Source organism: Haliotis asinina, chromosome 3 (genome assembly GCF_037392515.1).
Source record: "Haliotis asinina isolate JCU_RB_2024 chromosome 3, JCU_Hal_asi_v2, whole genome shotgun sequence".
NCBI classification, from domain to species: Eukaryota; Metazoa; Mollusca; class Gastropoda; order Lepetellida; family Haliotidae; genus Haliotis; species Haliotis asinina.
In genome coordinates this window covers 51994394-52014720 of record NC_090282.1, presented here as the reverse complement: position 1 = coordinate 52014720, position 20327 = coordinate 51994394, and the positions used below count along the sequence as shown (strand labels likewise).

At 38.7% G+C, this 20327-nt stretch overlaps 1 protein-coding gene across 2 annotated transcripts in view; it reads left to right on the top strand.

The window, feature by feature from the left end:
- Positions 1-20327, top strand: part of LOC137278153 (ras-specific guanine nucleotide-releasing factor 2-like) — an 802775-nt gene that overhangs the window by 588182 nt on the left and 194266 nt on the right. For both annotated transcript variants that reach the window (XM_067810323.1, XM_067810322.1), the window contains one exon: positions 1165-1249. In XM_067810323.1, coding sequence (XP_067666424.1) covers positions 1165-1249 — 85 coding nt within the window. The remainder of the gene's footprint in view (positions 1-1164; positions 1250-20327) is intronic.

The window sequence follows — 20327 nt, the reverse complement described above, 5'->3', positions numbered from 1 at the left end:
CTTTGAAGTTTAATCAGTAATCTTGTGATGCCTTATTGTAGATATATAATAGAAAATTATAAATACTGGGAATCGTGGACCTTTAAGAGAATACGTTTGAAAATTCCTGCCACTTACAGATGGGTATGATGGCAAGACATTAATGACTCACCACATTGAACTCACCATCAGACAACTTTAATCTTGGGGCAGACTTGCTCCCACGAAAAGAAACTAATGCGGCCTTGAAGAAAGAATCATAGAAGAAGTTGTTGATCACTGGTGTTTTGACATGATCTCTGTCATGCCGACATCCCAACATTTTTAAGTTTCTTGGCTGTGTGGAAAAAGTAGAGGTGACAAAGACTGCCCAGCTCAGCTTTGCTGCTGCTCCTTCCAGAAGGAAGCAAGTGTACAAAGAAATTGACAACAGATTTCATCAATTGAAAATGCAGCTTCAACAAACAGAGACGTCTGTATTTGGGTATTACATGGGTATTGTTGGCCACTTAGTTAAACTTTGATGAAGTACCCATTGACAATCCCAGTAAAACAGTCTGCTGAATATGTGACACATAGTAAAACAATCGGTGTGAAAGCAATGTGAAATACTTTCCATTGCTGTTATATATTACTATTATTATATGAATAAATATTAATATAACTTGCAAAATACAAAAGTTAAGAACACAAACTTGTTTTGTCTTCACTTGTAGTTTACCCTGTAGTTATCATCACCCAGTAGTTCTTATGGGAGTTTACTGACTTACTGGATTAGTTCACATGTCCCAATGTAGGTATCATCCTGGTGCAGCCGACCCTGACCAGTGTTGTTTCAGACTGTAGTTCTAATGGGATGTAGGACACCTTAAACCTTAGATTGGTGTCACTTTGTACAGCGCAAGAGCATATGTAAAACCTGTCAAAAATAAAGTCCATAATAAGCCAATTTCTGTTCAGTGAAGAAACCAATCCATGTTTACAAAGTTGGAGTTTAGTGAAACTATAGTATTCTTTTTATTTATTATTTTGTTATTTATTTATGATTTTGACTCCAATTCAAGTAGATGTTGTGAAATACAGGAGTTCTGTGAACAATTATTTGGAACAGAGACACATTGATGTTATGTTTTAGATGTTTTGCATAAGTATCATCTGATATTCTTTTATATTAATGTATTTCAGAGAGCTGTTGAGTCAAGCTTGGATGAAACCAGATAAGAGTAACAAAGCAGTTCATGTCCTACTGGTCAGTAAAAGGTTCAATGAGGTAATAAAACATTCCATGAAATAGTTACAAAGAGTATGTGCAACATCTTATCATCTATCTTTCTATCAGTCTATCCATATTTCAAAATGTTTTCTGTAATTCCTTTTTAATGCTCCTGAATGAAGCTACCAACAAGACAAACAGCAATATTTTCAGTATAACTTCTCAAGGATTTAATCAGGTATTTGTTTTTGACATTATGCCTTGTCAGTTTCTTCGGCATGGTGACCTCTTGACGAATGAAACAAACATGTTTGAAGAATGCTCATATATTTTTGTTAAAGGAGCAATGTCACACATTTTCGACAATATTTTGGACTATATTATGTATGTCAGGGCATATGCACGCACATTAGCTTGCTATTGATGCAGTAAAGGACTTATTATCACTTGTGACTTGCCTGAAATCAATAATAACTTCAAGGCATACAGCTTTCGAACAGAGACCACTTGCCGTATGTGGAATGTAGACAGTTGATTCCTACATTGAAAACTGTCACATGCAGTGTTGTTGGTGTTTGCAGAGATGCTTTTAATCATGAGTTGTGTATTGGATATTCCTATAGAACCGCCAAGACACATAACTCTATCATGTTTGCTTGAAATATATTCTGCTGGAAGAACGTGCAAGAGTCAATTTAAGACAACGTTTCATTAGTTCATTCAAACGTTTTAATTTAACATTCTATTCTAAATGTGTAATTTCTTTTTGGGGTGATAGTATTATTGAGAGAAATGCATTCTTTATTGTTAGAGAAGTGTAGTGTGATACAGTGCCTTTAAGAGATTCTGCATTGTACGTAGCAGCATATATTACAAAATTTAAGATCACAATATTGGGGACAATAGTAGTTGTATTATTCTTTCCCTTGAAGGTGGCAGATGGTGCTTTGTTAATGCAACCGTACCTTACAACGTTTCCTATCCCAAATCCCACCTGCAAAGTATCTTCAGTAAGGCAGTAATGCATAGAGGGAATAGTTTACTGAAATACTGTTTGCTAGCAATGTGTGTGCTTGAGAATGTGCTTTAGCAAAAAGAGAATGGAGGCAGCACCTCTTAAAATTATTTGACCCAACTAAAGTATATATTTACTTGAGGTCTGCTTCACACAAGTTACAATTTGCTTCATACCAACAATCTCAGCAGGTCACATAAACTGAGTTAAGATATGTGTCAAAGGTCCATCTTGTTGAGGATATTGTAGCCAAGTTAACTGTTCCTGAAGATGGGGATCAGAGTGGACATTTTGGTCTTAGTTCATTCACTGAAGAAGGAACTAGACATAGACTCGGCATTAAAGTATACAATTTTGATTCTTATAACTGTGAGGACTCGAACAGTATCCGCTGGCATGTTATCTCTTTCTGGAAGGTACATGGCATGGAAAGGAAAGTTTAAATAGCACTGATCTAAAACAAACTCTACTTCATCATGTTTCCTCTGTCAATTGAGCGATCTGACAGCACAACTTTGTGGTGTTTATGTACCATTCTGTCTTTTAGTATCCATTAGTGTCCATGCCAAAGTGTCTCAACACCTGGCATGCCCAAATGAATTTTCTGATTCATATCTCAGCTATGTGCTTTCTGTTATTATATTCCTGCAACATCTCTTCAAACTTGTTTAGCTTGTCAACTGACCAAGAGAGTGTGTGGACTCCATATCTGCTAATTAAATGAGAAATATAAGCTGTATTAAGCAGTACTGTAGTTTTAATGTTGAAACATAATGGCAAAACCTTTGTCTACATATGCACACTGGCATTTCTTGTTTCATCAGTGCTGTCACAAAAAAAAACAAGTATGCAGTCACAGTTATTTTGAGGTGGTGCTGCTTCTTGATGTAACACACAACAGATTTCAATGATTGGAAAATCTTTGGATGAAGGATTAGCCAAACAGCAGAATAGTGTCAACAAATAATATTCCATGTTTTGCATCTATTTTGAAAAAAAACCTGAGTCCTGTGGGCTACTGATTCTCTTTGTATATATGAAAAGAGCAATTTGTATGCCTTAGGTCCATCTTGATGTGCTGAATTATTTTGGATGCTATCTTGATGTAAGAGATTGAAGCGTTCTTGACATAACTGTTCACTGACAAGTCTGTTGGGCACCTACCTTTATGAATAAGACTCAATAATCCATCACTCTTTGGAATAGTGAGAAAACAGACTGCATACAGATTTCACAATGACAGTTGTTACCATTACTGATTTCTTTCTGTATGTCTGCATCCAACTTCTCAGTGTACTGTTTTATGGATTCAGAATTCTTCACAAAACCACTTGGGCCCACATTCACATGCCATTAGCAGCCCGAAGAATTCTTATATAGCTAATGTGTTAAGAATGGGCTTAGGAAGTATATTGTTTGAGAATAAATTTTGATTATTGTCAGGCAGTAATGCCTGCCATGCTGCAAGATATTTAATTTGTGAGGAATAGAAACCCTTTGGGGATTGGTTAAGGATCTATCAGTTCTTAAAAGTAACCTTCCTGATGGAATTTTTTTCTGCTCATTCTTTTATACCCTATCAAAAATCAAGGTGCCTTTTCAGTGTATGTCATTAACTGGGAAATTTTAGTAGCACAAGCATTTTGGAGTTTGCATAGCTAGACTGTTCCACTACAATATCTGCAAGTTAAAGATTTTTCCTTCCTAGATCCAATCTAGCCCCTTGTCTAATATGTTCTAAATCTTGAGTGCCAAATTTGTACAACACTGTAAAGTTTTCTCACTCATCCAAATATCTGTCTCTCAGAAATCCAGAATGCATGTAGATGACTTCCTTTTCCATTGGAATATTTTTTCATTTGATGATCTTTTTTTTTTCATCAATTATTCTACATCAAATGGTTCAGCCTGTATCGTCATTCAAACAGCCTCCTGTATGTTATTATGTATCCTAGTCTAGTTGCAGCTACCAAAGAGTTCTTCATCTGGCTGCTTCATTTGTCATGAAGGATCGTATAAAATATCCCAAGTACTGACAGAGAACTTTCATGTTCATGGACTTGAATTCATCACCGCTGATGGATGTTTACATCTACACTGTTTGTCCAAAGGACAATTATTCAGTGTTAGTAAGAAGACAAAGTTAACTCATCTTGAAAGCTCATCTACTTCGGGCATGGTCACCATGATCACCACGAGTTCATATTGTATACAGACCCATGCAATTCCTCAGGCTCTACTAAATCAACCAGGCTTCACCACTCAGTTGCTCCATATACTTTGGTGTATTATCAACATTAAGAAGATTGAGCTGGTTCCAACCCAAAAGCTTTAATTAATCAAGGCTGTTTTCAACACTCAACAAGGTAAACCATTCGTCCTCCTGACAAGTGGACAAAGATACAGTTTCAAATGCCATTTGCATTCACACAAGTGTAATCTCTCAAACAGTGACAGGAGCTTATGGATCATCTGAAGTCACTCAGGCTCTTACAACAGCATCTATGACCTCTCCAAGCCCTACCTTAAGATCACAGATTAGTCTACTTTGCTCATCCATCTGTATCTTTCATGGTGGCAAATAAATCTCAATCAGCAAGTATATTAACCAAATGAATGTTGCATTATCTTCCATTAATTCATTCATTCCATACATACATATGGTATGGCATTTTGAAAATCATGAAAATATACACTATACAAATGTTAGAATCCCACGATCAGTCACCCCCCACTTGCAGTCGCCTAAATGAGCTTCTAAAACAAAATATTTGTGACTGTCCAACACCTTGTCATTTGATGCCCTTCCTAGTCACAAAGAGCATATCTTAAATGGCAGGATGCATGGTTCATTGTTTCTACTGTTGTCTCCACAGGGTTAATTACGGTCCCACAGGTATATCATTACATGCAAAGTTCAACTGCAGGATTGTGACTACAAGTGCCAGTGGTCTCCTCCACCTGTTGCTTCGCCATGTGCCCATTGCCGTAGGACTTGAGGGGTGTGCAAGAGGTGACCACTGGCGGTTGTAGTCACAATCCTGCATGTAATCAGTCCATGGGAAGGTGGTCATTCCTTTCCTGAATTCAAGGGCAGCAGGAGAGACCAGCAGCACCCATTGGTGACTGGGCAGCCTTTTCAGGACATCACTAGGGGACTAGAAAACGTGTCCCAAACAAATGCTTGCTCTTTTTAGTCCGGTCAGCTTACCGAGGCTGACAGATTCATCCTCACTGCAGTCGAACAGTGCAAAAGAAAAGTCACAAGAAGCTCATTTTGGGAGTCTGGAATTTTGGAACACTACATGATAGAGACAGTGCGTCGAGACCAGAAAGAAGAACACCGCTTGTCACAAAAGAACTCCAGCAATACGGAATAGACATTGCTGCCCTCAGTGAAACCAGGCATGCTGATGAAGGCTCCCTAAGAGAGGAAGGAGGTGGATACACATTCTTCTGGAAAGGAAAGCCTCAATCTGAAGACAGGATTCATGGCATAGGATTTATCATAATAAATGGCATAATTATGGCATATCATAATAGCTCTACTTAAAAGCATATCAGTCCTCCCAGCTGGAATCCTCATGAAACTCCGCATTCTCTTCAATAAGTCAATACACCTTATGGGAATCAGTGTGTAAGCTCACGCTCACAAGCCCAGACAATGCTAAAGAGCAGTTCTATGAACATCTTGATCAGGTTATCAAGTCACACTCATCATCCTGGGAGATTTCAATGCCAGAGTGGACTATAAGGGCTGGGAAGGCATTCTCGGCAGACATGGAGTAGGCAATGTCAGTGACAACAGCCTACTCCTCCTCAGCAAATGTACAGAACACAGCCTCTGCATTACCAACACCTTGTTCAGGATGGCTGTTGAACACATGACCACATGGATGCTCAAAACAGTGGCACATGAACGATTACATCATTGTGCGCGAACACGACGTGAGAGGTGCTGAATGTTGGACTGACTACGGGTTGGTTAGGGCAGTACTTATGCTGTACATACCACTGCCTCACAGAAACCAACCCAAGACTGTTAGGGCTTCCTACAGTGCAGCTAGACTGAAAGACCCAGACCTACCTTTCCCAGTTCCAGCAGCTGCTTGATGAAAAGCTCCAAGACAGTCTGACCCCTAAAGGCGACACATGAAAATGGTCTTCCATTGCCGAGACTGCTAGGGTGGTTCTTGGGGAAAAGGCCAGGACTCATGAAGACTGGCGTGACTTACACAGAGTGGCAGAACACCCCATCTTCCATCTCCAAACGTGAGAGATTCAAGACTCTCCAGGACAAAGTGTAGTCTGATCTATACATGATGCAAGACCAGTGGTGGCAGGACAAAGCAGCTGAAGTTCAATACTACGCTGATACTCACAATGCCAAGAAATTCTTCAGCTCACTGAAGGCAGTCGTTGGTCCCTTTTCATCAGGCTGCTCGTTTGCTGTCTTCAGATGGTACAATGCTGATCAAAGACCAAGAAGGTCTAAACAAGCACTGGAAAGATCATGCGCTCGTCCGTCAATGCAGATGCACTGAACCAAAATATTGTAATAGTAAGGCTTTAAATGTATCATGTCCTATATATCAGTTTGAAGCTAGACTGTGAAAATTTTGTGTAAATGATGTCAAAAGGTGACATTAAGGTACAGTCTCATAAGTTCATCTATGACATCATAAGGCATGTTTCTTTACTTGACAATGGCTTATTATCTGAAATGACATACACTCTAACGTCATTTACAACATCAGTAGGCATCACATGAACAAAGGATGACATTCTGGTATTTGTTTTCAGCCAACGAATATATCTCACCGTGAGCTCTAAACGTTGTCAATCACTGTAGACAACTTACACAAAAGCTCAATACACTTTTATACATGGTACATGTTAGGAAAATGATGTCTCTAGAAAAATTTTCAAGTTATCAAAAATATGTACGGAAACGTTTGTGCATGTGTATTCAGTCTATTCAAAATAAGCTGGAAACAGAACTGGAGAATAGTAGTTTGTGGAAGTGATGCCTGATCAGGTTATTACTTTTTGCAGATGATGTCCTGGTATTGGATTTTGTTGTTAATCTACAGAGAAAATTTAATGTTTTGGAAACTTTTTGTAATAAGTTGAACTTAGAAGTAAATTTAGATAAGTCAGATATTATTATTTTTTGCAATGGTGGCTATCTTAAAAAGATAGAAAAATGGTTCTACAAAGGTATGCAGATGTGAGTAACTACACAATAAAAATACAAAGTGTGCTTTCCTATATTCAGTATATTAAGTAACTACTCTGATATGTCACTTAAAACAGTTACGAAAATGTTTGACACTTAGATATTACCAATTGTTTTGTATGGTTGTGAAATTTCAAGAATTTATTAACAAGGTCCAAAAGATTTGTAATCAAAAAGCATTTTGTAATAAACTAACAGAAAACTCAGAAGGGATGGGTTTAAGTTAACACTTAGTTAATGGTGTAGAAGCCATATTCTATTCACCTACAGGTATATCTTCAACTTTACTTTTCACTCATTATCTAGGCTAATCCAAAAGTACAAACAGGCTTTTCCTATTCAACATCTTCTTCGTTTGCATGCTGTCCAAGATGTGGAGCAGGGAAGTTACATTCGCTACTGTTTGAATGGCTCTCTCTTTGACCTTTGTTGCCTCACTGCCAAGAAAATGGGCCTCCAAGAAGTCCTCTTTGCTGATGACTGTGCACTAGCAGCCCATGCAGAATCCGATCTGCAGCTGACACTGGAGCACTTCTCTGATGCCAACAAGCTCTTCGGCCTGACAAGTCTTAGCAAGACAGGTGCTTCTTCAGCCCACACCAAACACAAACCCTCTAGCACTGACCATTGTCATCGATGACACTTGGCTTGCCAATGTAGAACACTTCAAATACCTGGGAAGCACCATCTCTAGTGATGGCTCCTTGGACAAAGAAATCAATGCCTGAATCAGCAAAGCAAGCCAAACTTCACAACAGAGTGCTCAGTCACCTCAACATGACCACATGGGTGACCACATTGACCACATTGCTGAGAGTGTACAATGCAGTTGTCTTGCCCTCCCTCCTATACAGTTGTTAGTCTTGGAAAAGTTGAGAAATTCTGATGTGTTAGCTCACCTTGATGAGAAACTATCACATTTATCCCCTGAGCAGAAAGTTCAGATGCCAGTCTTGTGTTCTCTCACTTATTTCCGGATGTGGCTGGTTGAACTGATGTTGTTAGCCATGATATAGATGTACGTGATGCTGTGAATGTAAAACAACACTCTTATTGGATGAATCCAGTGAAACGTGAAATTCTGTGGAAAGAAGTGACACACATGCTGAACAATGACATTATTGGACCCAGTGACAGTCCATGAAGTTCACCATGTGTTGTTGTGCTGAAGAGTGGAGGTGGTTCGTTTTGCTTTGCTGATATGGAAGCTGTCAATGCGCTCCCATGAACTGATTTTTATCCTATTCCGAGAGTGGACGATTGCATTGATCGATAGTATATGTAATGGGGGTTTGGGCTCACATTGTTTACGACTTTGTTTAGGTAGTGGTCTTTGTTTTCCATGAAAATGTATGGAGAAATTAGTGTTACACTGAGAAGCCAGTTGATTTGAGATGGTAACATCATCCACCTGTTGTCGTCAGTGAGTATTAGATAGTATGGTTTGTTTTGAATGATATTTGTTGTACTGTCAAAGTCTTTTAAATCAAGCAATTTACCACCGAACGAAGGGTATATTCTCCATTCATCCGTGTTGTTGCGAACTATATTGTATCTTGTGTTGGTGTCAGATCCTGATGTATCTAGGTTAAAAGTATTACCAGATTCATCGGCGGCAGGGACTTCAACACATCTGTAAATGTTGTTTATAAGCTTAAAAGCGTATATTTTACCATCTATTCCTGTGTCATCAAAATCTGTAGTATCACCTAGATCTCATAAACTTGTATTAACACATCTTTTTATTCGCATTCCTGGTCCTTGATTACTAGCCATTATTGTATATGTGGTGTTATGCTTAGGTTTCCTATATTTATAGTATAATTATTTGTATCTAAAATTGATATTTTTAATTCAGAAATATTACCATTTGTCAATTTTTGATACTGATGTGATGAAAATGACTCGGTGCGACCTTCATTGTATTTTTCTGTTTTTTTCCGGGACAGCCCTCAACAACGTGGAAGGTTGTTCATTTTGTATATTATCTGTTGTGCTACGCTGATTGAGATGAACACATAGCTCATAGCATGGAATTAGATTTGGCACATAAATACTAGAGTGGGAATCACCAGGGTATACTTCAAAATCTGGAAGATCCCCCTGTATCTCTGACTGGGTCTCAGTATGTTTTGTCCTTTGCAGTTGTCTAATATCACTCTTCCGTTTGAGTCTTGTACACATCCTCGGTTTGAATCTCCATCAGCAGGGAATCTGTATCTGTGTACAATAAATCACAGGTGGGGCACCCCTATCCGGATACTCCTTCTTGAGCTTGTTATAGTAGAAGTCATGCATCAGGTGTTTGGAAAGGTCTAGAATGCTCATACCAACATAGACCGGTCGATTAACTTTAATGTGACTCTTTTTCATATGTATGGCTGCCAAGTCATCATCAGATATAGTACTTCTATTGTACGTTGGACTTGCTATCAGTTTCCTGAGCTTCTCTTCCTGGTTCAACCGGACTAGCTTCACGTTAACGCATTTTCATATATTCTCCATCGTTTTACTGAATACAGAGTTGTTAATTAGTTTGTACAGGTTTTTCTCAAAGTCGTTAGTGGCCAGCTTTCGCATATCCGTATTCATCCTGATGTAGGGTTCCATCCATAGGTTTTGATTAAATTTAAGTATTCTATGTACTGTAGTAAGCTTCATGCCAATTGAAAAATACAACTCGAAGTTACGGTAGTAACCGATATATTTTGTTTAGTTCATCAAATTTGGTGCCAGTTTTTCAATGGGGGATGGGGACACCCCACCATGCAAGTTATGTTGGTACTCAGACATCCAGTCTTGGTAATCCCTCAACCGTTCGGGTGCCAGGGGGTAACTGTTATGAGACTGATGCAATTCCACCGGGTACTCTTAGTCCACTTCGAGTATATAACAGTTATTAGAGGTGGGGGATACCCCCACACCCCCAGTGTTTATTGCAGATTGAAAATTACACTCAGGCACCCATTCGAATCCCCCTGTTGGCAGATATTGACTCATAGCCCAGCCGTACAGGTTGTTGTCATCGAGGTGGTCTGTAGCTTTATTAGGGTTATAGTCTTCCACATACTTCTTGTTAGCTTTAGCATAACATTTCGATACCATAGAAATACCCCTGCATAACCATTTCCCAATAAACAGATGCATATCATAATCAATGAATAATTCTAACTCCACACCCCTTTTCTTCAGCAGGGCATCCCACGATAGCCCAGAACTTGAATAATACCATGCTGACTCCAACCCATGTTGTTTCGCTTTTCTGAATATCAGCCAGCAACAACACATCCGTTTTCAAATATAAATCATAGTAATCACCCAGATTCTTACAACCCAGTTTTTCCCATACATATTTCGCGTGTTCATAATCATCAAGACAGACATGTCAGTCAGCTTGCTATAGAAACGGTCAATGGAAGGTGTCTCATTAGACTTAGACCAGTCATCCATATATTCATACGGGTAAATATCCTTACGTAGCAGCAAAGCTTTTCTTTTCTCTTCTGTGTAACGATTAGTTATAGCCAAATCGTCTGGGTTATTAACCTTTACTAAGCTGTCTAGAGACAACAGAAACTGAACACTATCTATGAATCTCAACCCATTTAGCGAAAAGGATATATATCTCTCCATATTGTTTGGGATACAGGATATGTTGCCTTCTACGTTCTAGCTTGCATAATCAAGTGTGAATCAAATCCGCGTAGATTGTGAAACACCACTAGGATATGAATATGTTTAGGATTTATTCTTAACTTCAAATCGCACTCATTGTGAGCGGCACCTCTGTATTTGCCGGTAATGTGACAGTGGTCTCTGACAAAATCACCATTCAGACGTTTATGGCACATGTGACAATGTGTCCTTTTGTTGTGGGCCATCCGATCTGCTAGCGTCATACAATTGGTGTTTTGTGGTACAATTTTTTCCTGATAGCTTTCTCTTCGTGTTGTAAAGCCTTTAGAAATTTCCCAGCCCCGTCTGGGACTCTATAAATAAAGGGAGGGTTAGTTTGGCCATCACAATGAACGACCACATACCCAAACCCACACGCCTCATGCTATTCAACTTTTTGCATGTAACTTTGATTAGGGGATTAGGCCATAGATAGATTAGGCCTGAGATATAGGGAGGGGTTCATCTATACCTTCCCAGTTGATCCCTTTGGAGCTCAGACTTCCTGATACGGGAATACCCACGCATTCCACAGTCACGAGTTTCCTCTATTAGCTCTTTCATAATAGGTGTTTTTTTATACTTTAAACCTAATAAATCTAGTAACTCATGTTTTCTCATACGAGAATACCCTCTCAATCCTTTTTGCTTTTTCAACTCATTCACTGTAACCGTGTTAGAGTGTTCATAATATATGTTAAACATTTCTCTAACTGTATGTCATTGTGTGTAATCAGCTGTCAGCCGGTGCAGACTTTATCGATCATGTGAGGCACATCAAGGAAGTAATATACTACCGCTACCATAGAGCTATCACATGATCGCAGTGTTCATAACAGGATAGACCTGTTAAACTGAGATTATTGCTCTCGGTTCCGAGTAGCTCAGTCAGTTGAGATGCGGGCTTATTGTGTACAGTTGCGCAGCTGTGCATTGTAAGTTTGTATCCCACCATTGCCTCAGATTGACTCCCTTGCACAATTTCGCGATGCGACGGACAAGCGGCCTTAGCGCATTTCGTGAGCAAGGGATCACGATCATGTCAGTTGGGTCTCTGAAAAGGACCTAGCTGAGCAGGGCTCTCCCACAGTGAGAGAAGGCACTGATGCAGTCCCCCTTGGGAGAATGCACCTTCCATCTTTCTTAAATTCTCCCTTGGGCGACTGTGGCTACAAACATACCCTTTTTATTCTTTTTTTAATTCTTTCTAATATTTCTAGTCTGTGGGGTTTCCCCAACTACCCGTTTAAACATTGTGGGGGGTTTCCCTGACACCACCTGTTTAAATGTTGTGGAGGGTTTCCACCCACTATACGTGAATGGTTTTGCAGACGAAAACTAGTTGTATAATTAGTCTCAGATGTGGTGCACCTCTGGTTTTCCCTGCCAATTTGCAGGGGATCTGGAATGTGGTCCAGAACTGCTATTACTTATACTACTTATAGTGTAGCAGCGCCTCACTTTCCCGTGAAACACCAACAGAGTAGTTAAGGTGAGCCAAACCCCCATTACTAATACTAGTCCATAAGTGCTCAAACTTTCAGGATATGATTGAGTATATATATGACTGCTAGTTGTCCTGTTGAGACTGGGACACACAGATCACTGGAGTAGCATCATAAATCGCTGCCAACGTTTGATCTACATTAGCCGCTGTCAGACCGATCGCTGTGTTACATTCTGCATGACTGTTTATCTCTCGCACTAAGACTTTTGTGAGTTTGCTATATTTTATTTTGTGACTCATTGCCTTAGATTTTGTCTCACTTGCATTGTATTTGAAATCAGTGTTGTGAAATTGACTTGTGACCTTTTATAACTTGCTCTCTTGCTTAGATCTAATAATACAATATATAAATGTTTCAGACTTTGTTTTGTTTTGCTGGTTCACAGGGAGTTTCTTACATCGTTTGTCATGGCAAATTCTTAACCATAACAACACAAAAAATGTTCAATATTTTTCTGCAAAACTTGGTAGATTAATCAATCAGTACCTAAAGTGGTGACTTTTGTTATGTACATGTTTTTATGATTTCTTATTTTCTTGGTTTCCATGGAAACGTTTCGAACTTAGTCTCAAAAGTGAGAGGTGTGTTTTGTTTCCGGAGCACAACTCAAAAACTTCCTAATATCTGTCACTAAAACTTGGTAGATATGTGTGGCAGACCTTTTTCATTCATCCTAACAACATGCATGTATAGGGTACATTCAACATTAATTCATCTGGTGTTTTTCATTTGAAGATCGTTAACACCATATTGATATTGCACCTGTTTCATTGCCTTTTCAGTAGTCTAATTTACAATGGAAAGGGTTGAAATGTTTGTTACCAGAAGTAACAAACATTTCTTGGAAGTTCGCTCATTTTTTTCCTCAATCAACACACTTTTCATACAAGAATGTAAGCAAAATTTGTTTATTTATTAATGATCAGTTGCATAATGTACAAGTCAGACAGACCTTGATTCAGATAATAGTTATTATATAGACAGTTCTTAGCACACCATTTGAAATATTATTGTGGTCTTTTTATCTCCAAAGGATGTAATGCGTGGGAATATAGTCGACACCTCGTCTGTCTGTCTGTCCGTACGTCCGTAATCATTTGTTTCCGGAGCATAACACAAAAACCGTTCAATATTTTTCTGCCTAACTTGGTATATATATTAGTCAGAACCTAAAGTGGTTCCTTTTTATATTTACAGGTTTTTGTGATTCATGATTTTCTCGGTTTCCATGGAAACGATTTGGACCAAGTCTCAAAATGGAGGGATGGGCTTCGTTTCCAGAGTAGAACTTAAAAACTGTTAAATATTTTTCTGCAAAACTTGAAAGATATTTGAGGCAGACTACAAAGTCATGCCTTTTTACTATATATAACATTTTGGCATTTTTATTTTTCCTGGTTTCCATGGAAACAATTCAGATGGGCTTCGTTTTTCTAGCACAACTCAAAAAGCGTTTCATATCTTTCAACAGATCTTGGCAGATATATGAGACAGATCTTGAAGTGGTGCCTTTTGCTGTTTACAGATACATGGCATTTATATTTTGCATGAATTCTGTGGAAACAATTTAAACTTAGTCTAAAAAGATATTAAGTAACTGTCAGGTGATTTGTCCTTTCAAATATGTGGGGGCCGGGGGGATATGTCATCTTCTGATGACTCTTGTTATCATTACATGTAGTACATGTTTTGAGTAGTGGTATGCAAAGTATTTGAATGCGATAGAGATAAGTTAATTGTGAGGAGGTTGAATAACAATTGAACAATGAATTATTGAAACAAATGATTTGTTAACAAAGGTGTCATCTGCTGTCATCATTTATTCTAGGGTAACAAACGTTTCACAAAGTGGTAATGAACATTTCAGATGATGGATTTTCATTATTTCAGGTATTGCATTAGGGAAAACAAGGGCGGAGACTTAAGGCAAAAAACAAAGATGCTTACTTTGCTGAAAAAAAAATAACAGAAAATGGACAAGTGATAACTATATATGTACCATCATCCCAACTATCAAGGAGAGATCATTTCCATTGGAACCTATGAAACAAGGAAACCTTAAAAGTCACATGCAACCAAAAAATCAAACATAATTAAAACACATTTATCACTTGTTCATTATATATAAAATGCATTGGTGATTATAAAAAAACAACAAATAAATGAAATTATAAGCGATTAATTGCAAATCAGAAGTGCAATATTTTGAGCTTGGGTTTACCTCCCTCGAAACAAAGCAGCCACGATACCAAACATATTGGTATATTGGTGTCAATAAACCGGACATTGAGTTTTCTCTGTGACAGAGTCTGAATGTCACAATCAACATGTCTTTTTTGTGTAATGAATGGAGTATTTACTTGTTTATGTATACCACTAAGCTTAGATTACTGCTCTCGACCTCATACTCCATGCAGGTGTACTGTTTCAAGCTCCACGAATCTACTCACTATGCATGTGTTCCCCCCGTGCTGGGGGAAAATCAGTGAATCGTTTGAACTCCAATTGCACAGACTTTCTTTCGTCACTTTTTGTTTTTTAACTTCATAGGTTGAATTGGCATTTTTGATGATTTGTTTTGGTAAGTGCATACTGAAAGATATCAGAATCTGCAAAGTTGTGTTTTGTGTTGCATGTGACCTTTAAGGAGGCATAGACAGAGAAAGAGACCTATTGCACAAGCTGATGATGACAGAGCTTCAGTTAATGATATTCATGGGTCTACCAGATAGATCAAAGGCTCCACTTCTGGTACAGATGAGGTTCCTAAATTGAAGAAATAAATCCCAGAAATGGATGTCAGTGAGCTGAAATCTGAAACCAGCGAAGAGAACCATGAAGATCCATGCTGTCAAAGGTTGAGGCAGTGGGCGCATACATGTATGTGATACAAGCTGTTACTGTAACATTTGTTTGGGAGGTACTGTGTGTGACACCTGGTGGGAGGAGACTTCAGTCACCTAGGACCAAGAAGACCACAGTGTTCTGAAAGAGACAGACATGTCAGGTGTCATCTCTATCATTAATATGCTAGATGACACTACAGTCTCCACAAGGCCTAACTACATTGTGAGAGATTTTGTAGCAGCTCTTATTTCTGGAAGATGGTATATGGGAAAGGTTGAGACTGTGGATCTGGAGGACTCTGAGTATGAGATCAGTCTCATGGAATCAAAGAAGTCTCACTTCCAGTGGTCTGCTCATGAGGATGTTATCAGGTGCAAAGAAAGTGATAAAGTAATATGACACGTCAATGGGAAGTCAAAGGTGACAGACTTAAAATTGGAAGTCATATTAAATAGAAAGTAACAACTTAACGAACATCTCACCCCTGAAACCAAAAATTGACACCATTAATTGCTGTCAGGGTTTTAGTCACATTTCAGAGTTTATCAAGTATTTTTACTTTGTATTCAATAAGACTGACTTACAATAGAGCAAAAGATATGTTATTGTAATAACGAACATTCTACTCAGATAACAAATATTTTAAACATTTCGATTGCATTAAATCAGGCAACTGTCCAATAATTTATAATAATAATAAATAATAGGCTATTTATATAGCACCTTTCCACGTCACAAGGATATGCTCAAAGCGCTTCCTGAGCTCCAGTTGAAATATATACAGCTGGCAGGTACAAATGGTGATATGTCACTTGTAACGGAGAAATAAATGAGTCTTGAGTCGTAATGTACTCAGGGAAGGAGATGATCTTAACTCAACTGGGACAGAGTTCCACAGAGACTCTGCTGCATATGAAAAAGTTCTTGAGCCAAATGATTTTAGATTATAGCTTGGGACAGCAAATAACAGTTGTTTTGATGAGCGCAGAGTTCTTTCTGGAGAGTAATGTGTCAGGAGGTCCTGAAGGTAGGAAGGTCCGGAGTTATAGAAATACTGATAGGTGAGGCAGAGAATCTTGAAATCAATCCTTTCAGGAATACGGAGCCAGTGTAGAGACTTCAGAATGGGAGAGATGTGGCAGCGTGGACTGGTGAGAGTGATAATGCGTGCAGCTTTGTTCTGGATTTTCTGAAGACGATCAAGTTGAGACGAGGAGATGCCAAACAGTAAGCTGTTGCAGTAGTCCAGGTGGGATAAAATCAACGTCCCTACAAGGGTGGCAGTGGCATCTTTTGTCAGAACTTTGCAGATACTGCCAATGTTCTTCAGATGGTAGTTGCAGGTCTTTACTAGATGATATACCTGCTTGTTCATACTGAGGATTGAATCCAACCAAAAGAACACCAAGGTTTTTCACAAGAGGAGAAAAAGAAATTGAAGACTGCCCAGTGGAAATATCTGTGATGTCAAATTTCATTTGTCTTGAGACTGTGGAGATGACCATTTCCATAATGTTTCTTTTTAGTTTAGTTTGTTTGTTTGTCTGAATAATCATAGTGTTATTATTTGAGATTCATGTCCGAAAAAACCCTGGAATGATAATCAGAAAATAACTTAACATGTACCTTAGCAGATATACATTTTTAAATGAAAATGTCTGAATGTTTTGGATTACCAACAAACAAGCAAACATGTATATTAATATGTTATACTATTGTTTGCAGATATTTACAGCTTTCACTATCTAGAAATGTGTTCAGTTATGTCTATCTAAAAACATGGCTTTGACTTAAATGCTTGTTACTTTTATGGGGGTTTGTATTTAGTTGTTAGAAAATTAGTAAATTTTGTCTCCTCCTCAAATATACAACATGTATGTTTAAAGACTGAACCCTTAGAGTAGCTTCAAGTATTTGTCAATTCATGGCATTTTGATTCATGTATTTACTTCATTCCTGAAGAGTGTCTTGTATATTTGCATATTCAGAATGTTGGATTCCACTCTCACTTTGCTGTGAACAAGATAGTCCAGCTCATAAGATCAGTTACAATGTTATGGAAACATATGCCTCCTAGCTCTTTAATAAGGACCATGAATGCATCATATGTGGTGTTTTTATTGACATAGGGGTTATCCCTTGAACATTGCAGTTTCAGTATTTTCTTACTGTTCACCTGTTTTGTAAGCTTGTGAAAATTTCAAAAGTTTTCAATTCTTGTTGAAATCACATTGGGTTTAGGCAACCCAGTATACTACCTTTGCAAAACACACTCACTTGTTCACTGAAATGCAACTTAATTTATTTTTTGATATTTTTGTGAGCTATTTGCTCTTTGTTATTGAGAATGAGCATTTGAATTGGCCAAACTGGACATGCTCAGTGAGCATATTGCTCGTGAAAAAAAGGAACTCAGTAAAGGGGAGGATGAGTCCAGTCGACATAGCGTTACCGAAGTATAACTAAACCTGGAAGAGGAAAGATCAGCCTTATTGGAAGTGGCATCCTTCTTCCTAAAAGAGCTTCGATCACAGATCAGTCACATACATGATACCATTGATCAAGTGCTCCACAAGAATCTGAACATCATTCCGAGAACATGGGATCACCATCTCCAGTATTCTGATGTCTTTAGGCTCAATCATATTGACCCTGATCGTCTCACTGATGGGTGGTGGTAGTAGTGGTGGCAGCAGCAGCACACCCATCTCATCAGGTGGTGTTGCTGGCAGCAAAAACAACGTCAGAGATTGGATTAAAGAACATTTGAAAGCACTAAGCAAAGCTGAAGCCCTGCCTGGCATTTCGGTCAGCACCATCTAGTGGATGTATTTTGCTGCTATGGAATTTTTAACCATATCAGGCACAACCGTCCACCAGTGCCGTTTTACGATTGATGTGGTGCTGATTGTTTGCATGTGCGGAGGATGAGGCTGCTGTCAGGTGTGTACAACTTCCATTTTTGGGGAGGTGCCACAATCCCCGTTTCACCAGTACTCGAGTGTGTAGCATCATGACTCACGTTGATATTGGTGTTGACACCTAATATTTGATTACTAGTTACAATGACAATTTCATTGTTGTAGCACACCACTTTATGGATCCCCAGTTGCATGTCACTCAGAAGCATGTATAACCACCACACCAAACTTTTGAAGCGGGCATTTTCCAGCATGTGATGGCTTCCTCGATGTTGGCCACAAACTGTTTCTGCACGTTCGTAAGCTGTCCCTTTACTAACAATGCCAGAATGCATCTGCACTTGTGCTCCCAGCATGGCTGTGCGATAAAACCCCTCCGATGTATCCAACATATAGTCTGGTTCATAATTATTGAGAATTTTTCTTCTTACTTTGAGCTATCCTAACACCTCAACTGATTCACTGATACTTAAAACTAAGTAATGGTATAAGGGAGGTAACTCATCTTGGCCTACTGAGTATAGTACAATTAGAGTTACCTCCCCTGAATTTGTAGCAGACGTCATTTTCCTCAGCACTGTCAACAATGTCTGCTGAAGATAAAAGAAGGTTGATTTTTGAGTTGTGTAATCAAGGAATTGATGATGTAAATACACTGGCAGAGAGAACAGGAACTCCTCTTTCTACTGTGTATAGGATTAGGAAGAATTTTAAAGAGGGAAAGGATTTTGGGCATCAGAAAGGAGCAGGGAGACCCAGAAAATTGGACTTCTCAGATCGCGTCCGGCTGGGAATTTTAGCATCTAAAAAGCAAAGGGCAAGCATCTCCAACATCAGGTATGAAATGATAGAAAGGGGATCAACAGTTGTATCAAAATCTACAGTTAGAAGAAATTTGATTGATCTTGGATGGGAGAAAAAGACTGGAATTCCTTCTCCTCTCATGAAACAAGAACATAAAGACAGGCGTGTTGAGTCGTGTTTGGCACATGAAAACTTTGACTGGGAAAATGTGATTTTTACTGATGAAAGCTCAATATGGGTATATCCCAATAATGTGAAAATATTAACAAAGTCTGCGTCAGCACCGTTGTATCGACGACCTAAATACAGCCCAAAGTTTCATGTATGGGGAGGGATATCCTTATTAGGAACGACCCCGCTGTGTGTGTTTGAGGGAAATCTGACAAGTCAACGCTGCACTAACATATTAGATAATTTTCTGCTTCCAAGTGCACATGTGATTTATGGAAATGACTGGATTTTGCAGCAAGATAATGATCCTAAACACACCGCAAAACATGCCAAGCAGTGGTTTCAGGAGAAAAATGTGACTGCATTACCATTTCCTGCATATAGTCCTGACTTAAATCCCATTGAGAACATTTGGGGGATGATGAAGGAATGTGTGAATCAAAAGGGGTTGACAAAAATTGAAGACATGAAGAGAGAAGTGGTCCGATACTGGGACAACATAACTCACGAGACACTAACCTCTCTGATAGGAAGTATGCCTACCCGTCTTAGAGTGTGCCGTGAAGCTCAAGGAGACTTGATAAAATATTAAATTGTTACCTACACAACATGAAAAGGTCAGTTCACTTTCACAATACATTCAATTTTATCTGATTTGTTCTCGTTTAATAATATGAAATGCTTTAGCTATTCTCAATAATTTTGAACCATACTGTATATCGTCTTCCACATATACGAGCTGTGCCACTCCACTTTGAAAGTCATACCATCATCTCGCCATTCATTACTCTACAAAGAGACGACCTGAAATAGCCAACCTGTTTTCAATAAACGATCACTGACCATATGGAATCCCCAAACCATGGTTTGTTCCAATATACGCCAATCTGTCTTTGGATTGATGTCATATTCACTGCAAATCCCTTCATACACACAACGATCGTAAGGATTGTTC